The sequence below is a fragment of the Grammomys surdaster genome, unplaced genomic scaffold (assembly GCF_004785775.1).
Source record: "Grammomys surdaster isolate TR1022 unplaced genomic scaffold, NIH_TR_1.0 365, whole genome shotgun sequence".
Lineage (NCBI taxonomy): Eukaryota > Metazoa > Chordata > Mammalia > Rodentia > Muridae > Grammomys > Grammomys surdaster.
Window position 1 is genome coordinate 640,707 of NW_021604784.1, and position 10,643 is coordinate 651,349.

General features: G+C 45.3%; 1 protein-coding gene across 1 annotated transcript in view; it reads right to left on the bottom strand.

The window, feature by feature from the left end:
- The window catches only part of Arhgap20 (Rho GTPase activating protein 20), a 74,211-nt gene extending 72,928 nt beyond the window's left edge, over positions 1-1,283 (bottom strand). Inside the window, 1 exon segment of the mRNA XM_028780220.1 lies at positions 1,179-1,283. Within this exon segment, the coding sequence (XP_028636053.1) occupies positions 1,179-1,283 (105 nt within the window).
- Positions 1,284-10,643: the final 9,360 nt, after the last annotated feature.

Genomic DNA, 10,643 nt, shown 5'->3' on the forward strand with positions numbered 1-10,643 from the left:
GAGAGAGAGAGAGAGAGAGAGAGAGAGAGAGAGAGAGAGAGAGAGAGAGAGAGAGAGAGAGAGAGAGAGGCGCGCGCGCGCGCGCGAGCGCACACATTCTGCCTCTGAAGGGTGAAAAACCCCACAAGGGCAAACATCAGCTTCCATACATCAAAGGCTGAGCCGCCACTACTGCCCATACATCAAGTTCACAGACACCCATAGAGGGCTCTGCGACAGGTCCAAGATCCTTGGGAGCTCACATACATTTCTATACAGCTATCACCTCTCTTCTTTGACCTCCAGCCAACCCACCATCCTAGTGGGAAGATTAATGAAACGCCATAAAATCCGGACACGCAGGGAGCCAGTGTATCCCTTTGAGTCTCTAATTATAGTAATGCAACGTTTTCACATTATTTGTTAGGGAAGAGCTAGAATGATCTCTCATTCTAACTTGTTTCCAGAGAAGCTAGAGAAGGCGACACCACCGAAAGGAACAAATATGGCCAAATATCGGAAGGTTTTGTGTTGGAGGAAGGAAGAGGGGCAGACATGGCTACAGGAGCACCCAAATCAATTCCCGGGAGCTCAGAAGCTCGCGGCCCACGTGCACTTGTTCAGGGACCTATTGCAGACACCTGACCTCCATCGAGATCCTCCCGCTGCACGGTGGACCAGGCAATCACCAGCAAAAGCTACAAGTAGTTGCCCGCACCGGTCCTTCGGGTGTCAGGGAACAAGGGCACCGCCCCCACAGGCTCATGCAAGGTCCCCTCTCAGGGGGGTGGCACTGAGCCAAGCCCCCCACGCCCCGCTGGGACCTCCGGAAGCTGCCCACCCACCACCAGCCTAGATCTAGGCCGAGTCAAACCTCCGGATCCCGCAGTGTGGCCCATGGCACCCATCTCCGACACCCCCTGGAGGCCTTGGGTGGGCGCATCATCCCTCCCCTCCGCCTCCTACCTTCCTCAGGCTGTCGGGTTAAGGCTATCTCGGGAGGCTCGCAGGGAGGCACTCCCCCGGTCAGAGGTGGAGAGGCAAGGGGCTTTTCCGAGACCCGTTCCCACCAGAGAATATAGCGGGGATCCCGGGAGGTGACCCCTTCCCACCCCACGCTGAGGCCGTTAACCCCTCTCAGCACCAGGCACCCATGGAAGGCGCGAGCACATGGGGGCCTCCCGCTCGGGCGTCCTCACCTTCTTGGTGCCAGGGCCTCCCGCGATGCGAGACATGCCTGTCAGCGAGGAGGAGCGCCCCGGCTGCGCCCCTAGAGCATCCTGCTGAGGAGACATCGCTTCCATGAAGAAGATCTGCAAACCAAGCCCAAGCCGAGGACCAGATGGCTGCGCAGCGCGGTCCGCTCAAGCCGGACGCCGAGCTGCGGGTGCGGGCGGCGCGCCTCCCGTCGGGGCCATGGACCGCCGCCCGCGCCGCGCTCGTCGCGCTCGCCGCACTCTGCTCCGGCTGCAGCAAACGCTCGGGGCGGCCGCCCGTCCACGCAGCCCCGCCCCTCCGCGTCCGCCCCGCCCCCGCCGCCCTCGCCGCGCCGCCCGTGCGCGCCGCCGGGAGAGAGCTCCCCGGGCTTGGCGCTGCCGGAGCCACTAACCTCACGAGGTGCCTCCACCGGTCCGAAGCTGTCGCTTCGCCACGCGCCGTGCACCACGCAGCACGGCCTCCGGTGCCGCTCCGCGCGCCTGTCCGCTCGCTCCCGCCAGCGTCCCTTCCCGCGCAGCTGCAGCGCGGGAGCCGCAGCGACCGCGACTCGCTCGAAGGTGGTGCAGGAGCCGCCTGCCTGCCTAGCCTCGCTTTCGCGGACGGCAGAAGGGACCGCACCCCCTAACCCTCGTCCCCGCTCCACTGAAGACGGAGTTAGATAAATTTGGAAGCCCTGGTGGCATCGCCCGGCCTCGGGTGTAATGTCGAATGCTTGCTAGCTAAGCTTGTCTGGGTAATCCACGGCCTTTGCTTTGTAGGGAGGGCCGCAAGCATGGACAGGCAACCCTGAGCATGTTGGCACCACCGGCTTTCGCAGGCAGCAAGCTGCAGGGACCCTGCATTCTGAAGGAGAAAGAGCAATTAAAAGGAAAATACAGGCAGAGAGGAGGTTGAAACTTGGCATAGTATCTATGAAAAGGCGACAATATGTGGAAGCGTTTATCAGATATCCCAGAGCTCAGAGCCTAACTTCCTGACGGCCCAAATAGTGACCCCTCCCCCCTTTTTTGGACTAAATAATAATCAAAGGGCATTTGGAACAGACCGGGGTTAAGTAGTGCTCACACTTTGCTGGGCTGGCTGCTGGTGTAAATGATTCAGTAGATGGCATTCTTCCCTTGGAATCAGAACTAGAATGAAAAAAAAAAAATCACTAAGGACATCACTCCGTGATGCTGGGTGGTTATGGATTTGGCTTATTTTTTGTGACAAGGAACAAGAGAAGAAAAGAAAAAAGAGGTTCCTTGCAGTTTTGGCGGTTATTGGGGCAGGTTATAAGGAGCAGAGCTCTGGTGGGCAGTGTTCCAAGCTAGGGGATGCTGTCCAACACCCCCCCCAACACACCACAATCACCAAAACCTACGATTGTTTGTTATGGAAATATAAGGCTAATTTTATTTACAGCCACGCTACAATGTTAAAAGGAGGCTTAATAAATCTCAATATATATATATATATTATATATATATATATTATATATATATAAAATATATATATATATATTTTTTTTTCCCACATCTGTGGGTCGGAGTGCTACAGTACAGTTGTGGTCCTTGGGCAGAGAAGGGACTTCGCCCCAATAATTTGCAGGTTGTGCTTAAAGGGGGCTTTGCAGTTCTGTTCATTCACTTGAAACAACCCTCAGGCTCCTTAATCTCTTAATTCTTTGGTGAATGGACATCCTGGCTTTTCTTAATCTGCCTCATTTTATTTTTTTGTTTCAATTCTTTTATCTCCAAACAGTTCACTTAGCTCAGAGAGTCATAGCTATCCAGACAATTTTATTCTTTGTTGTCATCTGATACTTTAGGCAGTGTCTAACATAATAAATGTTAGTTAAGTGAACTGAGAAGACACGCAAATGATATGAGAAAGATCCAGAAGGGCCAAGCCAGAGTTGGCTGTCATTCAAAGAGCCCGGTGTATATAAAGTGTCTCTCTGTGATGAAAGAGCCAGTGCCCTAAATCAAGGTGCCTTCTTCTTCTTCTTCTTCTTCTTTTTCTTCTTCTTCTTCTTTTTTTTTTTTTTGCAAATGTGGAAAGCTTTCACTGTTCATTTCCTGTTTTTATTTCCTAGATGAAATAGCTTGGGTTGGCACAGAAAATTGCCCTCTCCATGTTAAGTTTTGAGGCAAGGCTACTCAGGAAATTTGGGTTGGGACAGTGGACAGTAGAGGCATGTCTGATCACATCAATGCCCTGCTAACGCATGATTTGGTTCCTTGCTGTGGAAAAAACCTTAAATGCTCGAGTACAGAGTGAAAGGCAGACACCCTGCCCTTACTTCACTTTCTTGCTGCCTCTTGTGTGTCTTTTCTTCTCACCCTGTTCTTTGTCACCTTGAAATTGTCATACTTCCAGAAGCCCACTTGAACTTTAGAACTGTCCTTTGTGTCTGGGAAATTTTCAGTCTACATTTCTACCCTCTGTTGCTTTACACCAAAATGTCTAGTGTCTAGTGCCCTGTGAATCGTTCTGGAAATCTTCATGACTATCAGGAACTGAGAAGATCCTTCCTAGGTTTATCTCTTACCCATCTCCAGACACCCAGGCTTGAGTGTAACTCCTGCAATTGCAACAGGAAGCCTTTGCTGAATGTTTGCTTTATGGGAGACTATGAGCACTTCACAGATGTAACTATATATCGGATGGGTTGGGTTCACTTATTTCCCCAATTCACATATAAGACAACAGCAGGCCACGAGGGCATTGAACTGTGGAGGGGAGAACTCGGAGAAAAATGAACAGTTCCAAGTGGGTTAATTTTCAAAGTCAATATAATGATTATGGAGAAATAGTGGCTGGCATCTTAGGCTGCAAGAGACTAAGGTGGACCTGGAAGAGGAAAGAGAAGACTGAGACTTTATGGATTAGCTGTGGAGTGAAAGGAAAACAAGGCAGCTCCCATCAGAGGGAGGAGTCTATTTATTACCAACACAGGAGGCAGATCTGCTAAGGGTGAAGAAGGGGAGAGATGCTAATATTAAGTGACCAAGAAAGGAAAAATACCTATTATTTTTACCAATAGGAGCATGTGGGACTGTGAAAGGATGGCTTGGTTTCTGGTGGAGCACTGGCTAGAGATGGCCACAGACCCAACAGGTATCCCTGTAAGGGACGGCATGTATTTCGACATGTTCTCAGACTGCAGGCTCCCGTAAGAGACGGCATGTATTTCCACATGTTCTCAGACTCCAGGCTCCTGACATGCAGCCAAGACCTCCATTGATCAGCACCTTTCAGTCACATAGGCCAACGCCCTACAGCCCCTCCACAGGTAAGGGCGTGACTACAGGTCGAAGAGCCTCAAGAGATCTCTATATTAATGAGATACCTAAAAGCCAGAGGGCATAGCTAATTAAGCATTTTTTTCAGACCCTCTTCCTTACAAAAGGTATTTAACCTCAGGCCAGCCCTGAGTATGCGGGGTACCATTTTTCACCATGACAATAAACCTTTTTAAAACCATGGACTTCCACGTGTCATTGGGACCCCACCATGGAGAACAGGTCCAGCCCATATCTCCCCCACTCCCCCGCTTGTCTCAGTTCTTCTGCGGCTCTCAATGGCCTCTGGGTGCCCAATGACAAAGACCACCGGTCTCCCAGACAGCTGCTTCAGCCCAGAGACCCCCAACCCAGGAGCTCTGCCACCGGGGTGTAGCTCAGTGGCTTCTCATAGCCCAGCGTCTACCCATGTTGAGTGAACTCAGTCAAATTCCCGAGCTTCTGTTCTGCTCCCCACCTGGGGCGACAGACACAGGGATCCACAACTCACCCTAACAGGACCCACTCCCATGCTTGAGCTACAGTCCCACAGGAGCGCTCTCTCTCTCTCTCTCTCTCTCTCTCTCTCTCTCTCTCTCTCTCTCTCTCTCTCTCTCTCTCTCTCTGTGTGTGTGTGTGTGTGTGTTCGCGAGCGCCTGTGTGCGCGCACGCATGTGTGTTGTCTATCCTAGCTAGATCAGCTTAAGCAACATTAATGGGCTAGGGTTTTACAAGTGAGAAGGAACTGTACAGTGAATGTGCTTGACTCTTGCTGGAGGTGTGGCTGGGTTGAAAGAGAAAGCAGAAACTAGAGATCGTGATCTGAAGGGAATCAAGGAGGGCCAAGTGAGTTCATATAAATATGGAAGGGAAGGCATTAGAGGGGACACAACTGAAGACACTGAGGCCAATGATGATTCTATTATAAAAGAGAAGTAGGAAAAATTGTGGGTAAGGCAGTACGCTTGCCTAACATATTATAAGCAAGGGCAATGCATAAGGATTGAGGCTAGGGATTCAGTAAGCATTTCTACATCTTTGGGGATCAGCAAGTTCTGCAGAGAATCAAGGGAAGCATATGAGGATCGGAGAGTAGATGGTAAATAGAGTGCTTTAAATGGGCCCTGAAGAATGAGCAAGGGCAAGACTGTGTTGAATGCATATTCAGGGGACACAGCCTGAGTGAACTTATCATGGACTTACCTTCACAAGGCAGGGTTTCTCTTTAGAGGTTCTGGAAAGTGGACTGAATTCATTCAGAGAAAAAGTTAGTTTGTCAAATGAGTGGGTATACAATAGAACAAAAGAATTGAAAATACTTGTTACAGAGTCAGTGCAGACCTTGAACTGGACTTTCTCCTTGAAGGTCACTGGCTTGTCTTTCTCCTGGTGTCCACATGAAAGAGCTTTGTGGCCTTATTCCCCTATCAAACCCTGGGAACACGCATTCATCTAGTGTTCTTAGGACTGTGTAAGCTGTTACTATCCCAGCTTCACAGCTGAGTGTCTAACAGACTCACCCATTTGTGAACACTCCTGCTTTTCTTGGTATACGGTTGAAGTCATTAACTTCCCGTCTCCTCCATCCCTCACCTATTCTTGGTCATGCCTGCCTTCGTTTGCTTCATAGTTCAAGCTCAATAGCCTAGATTTCTCTCTCTTTTTTTCTCTTTTTAAAAAAATTTTAGTTATTACTTTTTTTTTTAACAGTCCAGCTATTTCCCTGCTCCTGGTCCTCCCTCCCACAGTTCCTCATTCCATTCCTCCTCCCCATCTCCAAAAGGATGCCCGCCATCCCCTGCCAGTAGCCTATCACTTAACTCCAGACCACTCACCGACACTGTGTCACACTATTGACCACCAAGTCTTCTGTTAACTTGCACATTTGAGATGTCTCAGCCATACCCACAGAAAATTTCTGAACTACCCTTTAAAACTTTTCTGCCCTGATTCATGAATGAGGGACATGGAAAAGGGCATTTTTGGTGTTTCCTCAAAAACTTAAACCTAAATTACATTTGAAAACAATGATTCTAATACAGTGTTTCTCACCCTTCCTAATGCTACAAACCTTTAACACAGTTCCTCATGCTGTGGTGACCCCGACCATGAAATTATTTTCCTTGCTACATCATAACTGTAATTTTGCTACTATTAATGAATCATACTGTAAATAGTTGTGTTTTTTGATGGTCTTTGGCAACCCCTGTGGAAGGGTTGTTCGACTCTCAAATGGTTTTGACCCATAGGGTGAGAAACATTTCTCTAACAGGTCCCTGCACACCAGTGTTCTTAGCAACATTGTTCAAATGTGATATATATATATATATATATATATATATATATATAGAGAGAGAGAGAGAGAGAGAGAGAGAGAGTAAGAACTATTTGGTCACCCCAAGGAATGGACTTTTAATGTATGCTGTGCAACATGCATCATGTTAGGTACCAAATGCAACCTGCAAATCTCTTCCCAGAACTTCTTGCCTGTATCTCAGGAGTGTGTTCTTGTTCCTATCTGATCTGTATTCAAGCTTTCCCCGTGCCCTCAATTCTGTATAGCAAGGGGATAACTGGATGTCACAGAAGCTGCTCAGAGCAGTCTGAGTGACAGTAGACATCTTGTGATTGAGATGCTTAGCAGGCAGATCAAGATCAGGCATGAGGCTTTATCCATCTTCTTTTGGTTGTAATCTCACAAGAGGGTATTTGCACAATGAACATAATCCCAGTCAAAGAGGTTTTAGAGCATAAGAGGAAAACAGATCTAGAGAAAGGAGAAAGAAAGAAAGATTCTAAGAGGCAAGATGCTTGGAACCAAAGCTAGAAAAATAATGTGGGGCAAGAGTGTGAAGGATTGTGAATTCTAATAAAAACATAGACATTGATTTTCTAGGAAATGTGGAAGGAGACTGACATCTGTGGGGTCCCTATTGTATGTTAGGTAGGCTGCATATACATCGCACATCACCTTCAGTGATGTCAAGGAGGTAGTATGATCCTTTTTAAAGAATTTCATTATGTACATGTATGTGGGTCTATGTGAGTATATGAATATGACTGCCAGGGATCATGGATGCCAGAGGGATTGGATTCCCCTGGAGCTGGAGTTATTAATTATTTTATCGTAGGAGAATAAGAACTCAAACCCAAATATGATGGATTCCCAAGCCTGATCAGATTTTAAATATGGAATATCAGAAGTACTGAAGTAATGGATACCTAATCACTTAGTGGGACATAACCTTGCAGGACGCATAGCTAGAGCTTTGGGCATTAGAAAAGTATAGTAAACATTTGTCATTCTGTCACAGACTTCAAGACACTTCCAATGACTTGCATTTTTATGCTTCTTAAATAAATGAACAGCTTGGTGCTAAGGGGCATTAAAGTACTTATCAAAGTCCATATAGCTTGGAAATTCAAGAGCCAGCATCAAGTGTAAGAGTCAAAGCACATAAGTTTTTGTGATGAAATCTGATGGTACTGTTTTCTTTGTGATCTTCATGACCATAAACTGTGATGCATCCATTCTCATGAAACATGTGACTTTAGGTATTCTACTTAGCTTTCTTGCAGGCCAAAGGCTTATCGAAATCATTACATATATCTCGAATCCTATATCTGTATCTATATCTATCTATACACATATCTATGTATACATCTTACAAAAGAAACGTGATTGTTTAACAAGAAACAGAAGAAGGCAGAAGAAATGTGTTTTCCATCAAATTTTAGATTGCTTCATGAGCCAGACAAAATTAATTTACCAGTCATTCATCCTCCACCTTGACTCATTTTCTTGCCCATTTTTTAGGGAAAGCCTTATCTGTGACACTTCTCTCTCCTACATCACTTTGGTTCCTCCAGTTTTTCCTTTGGTTTTCCCTAGGTGTTTAGTCTGACTGCATGTTTGTTAGTTCACTCTACACGATTGTGATACAGTTCTCTGTAGAGGTTTATGGAAACGAATCCTTCCAACATTATTCCTCTAATTCAGGGCTATGCAGTATCCCCTTTCTCTGAAATTACAAATGAGGGGACAAGGGGACGATTAGAGCGGGAGAACACTTGCTTCACAAGCATGAGGACCTGATTTCAGACAGCCAGAGCTCATGTGAAAAACCAAGTATGGCTAGCCCTAACAGTTACTCCAGCACTGGGGGAAGGGTTGTGGTGACAAGAAGATCCCTAGAGCTCACTAGCCACACAGTATCGCCAAAAAAAGCTCCTTGTCCAGTGAGAGACTCTGTCTTAAGGCAGTATGGCAGAGAATCTTAGAAGAAAGCCATCAATGTCTCGCTCTGGCCTCTGCATGGGAACACCCATTTTCTCTGTCTCTGTCTCTCTGTCTCTCTGTCTCTCTGTCTCTCTGTCTCTGTCTCTCTCTCTGTCTCTGTCTCTGTGTGTGTGTGTGTGTGTGTGACATAAACCCACACACGTACTCCATAAGATAAATAATAATCACTAAAAAACAACCTTTGCATATTTGCTATAGAAAATGAAAGAAAATAATTTTCAAAGGGGTTTATTACTTTAAAAATAGTAACACAATAAAAGGAAGTTTGGCAAAAAGTTAGATGAAGACATTCTGAAAAAGCGTTTCACTTTGCAGCATATTTTAGAAAGCATGTCATATGCAACATTACTCTCTTAAGATCCTCTAGGAGAATATAGAGTTTCATAGTCAAGTATGTTTTGGAAAGTCTGCTCAAGTGACATTGTACATCATTAAACATGTATATGAGAAGCTTTGATAAACTCTGCAGTTTAAGGAAAACCTACTTAATCTCTGCTTAATCTTTTTCTGTCTTACCATAATTAATGTGTTAATTCCACCCTATCAGGGGTGGGAATGGGGTAATGGGGATTTCCCTCCCTTAATTCTTAACTGTTATTTTTCCCTTGGCTCACAGTACATTCAAATCTTTTACAATTTTTTTATTTAACGATTTTTTCAAAAGTATTTTTAAAGAGCAATTTTAGGTTTACAGTAAACAAAAGGAAGGGTATAGAGATGTCCCTACCCCAACATTATCAGCATCCTTCACCATGGGTGCACTGGCTATTACAGATGAACAGACCGCAGCCTGTAGTTTACATTAGGGTTCACTCTCTTGAGTTCTTGTTTCTCTATTGCAGTGTTTCTCAACCTATGGGTTGTGACCCACTCAGGGGTCGGACAACCTTTTCACAGGGGTCACATATTAGATATTTTCATTACAATTCATAACAGTAGCAAAATTGTAGTTATGAGGTACCAACAAAAATACTTTTATGGTTGGTGGTCACCACAGCACGAGGAACTGTGTTAAGTGTTTGCAGCATCAGGAAGGTAAAGAACCGCTAGTCTATTGTGTTTGTATTCAATTCCGTTGATCTTTGTATAAACTCTTATTATTTCTTCTCTCTGATTAATTTGGGTTTAATTTGTCCCATCTATAGCTTCATGTGGCAAAAGCATAGATGCCCCCCTTCCTATCATCAGCACAAAATACAATGAGTTGAATTTACCGCACCTCACACATTTCCATAATTATTTTCACTTTTAATTAGTTAAAGATATCTTAAAATTTCTATTGAGACTTGCTCCTTGACTATTATTTAGAAATGTGCTGTTTACTCAGACTTCAGGATTTTTCTGTTGTTAGCTTAATCCCATCGTAGACCTGAGGACACTTCGAATGTCTTCTAGACTTATACATTTGTTAAGGTGTATTTTATGGCTCTGAATGTAGCCTGTCTTGGTTAGTGTTCCATGTGACTGTGAAAAGAATGTTTTCAGTTGCTGGATGGTGCAGTCTAGGGATGTTCACTATTTCTTGTGAACTGATGGTACTGTTGGACTCAACCCTACATTTACCGATTTTCTGATTGTGTCCATTTCAGAAAGGCAAGTGTTGAATTCTCCAGCTATGATATACTTATTTGATGTTTTTCTTGCAACTGTATTTACCACTATAGTCATCATCATCATCATCATCATCATCATCATCATTGCCACATATAGTTTGGTGTCCTGCTTTTAGGTACATACTCATTAAATATTGTTTCATCTTCTGGAAAAGTGACTCCTTTATGCTAACACAATATCTTTCTGATAAACCTTTAATATCCTTGATAGCTTTCTGCGCTTTACAATTTGCTTCATCTGAAATCAGTAATGCCACTCCCGCTTCC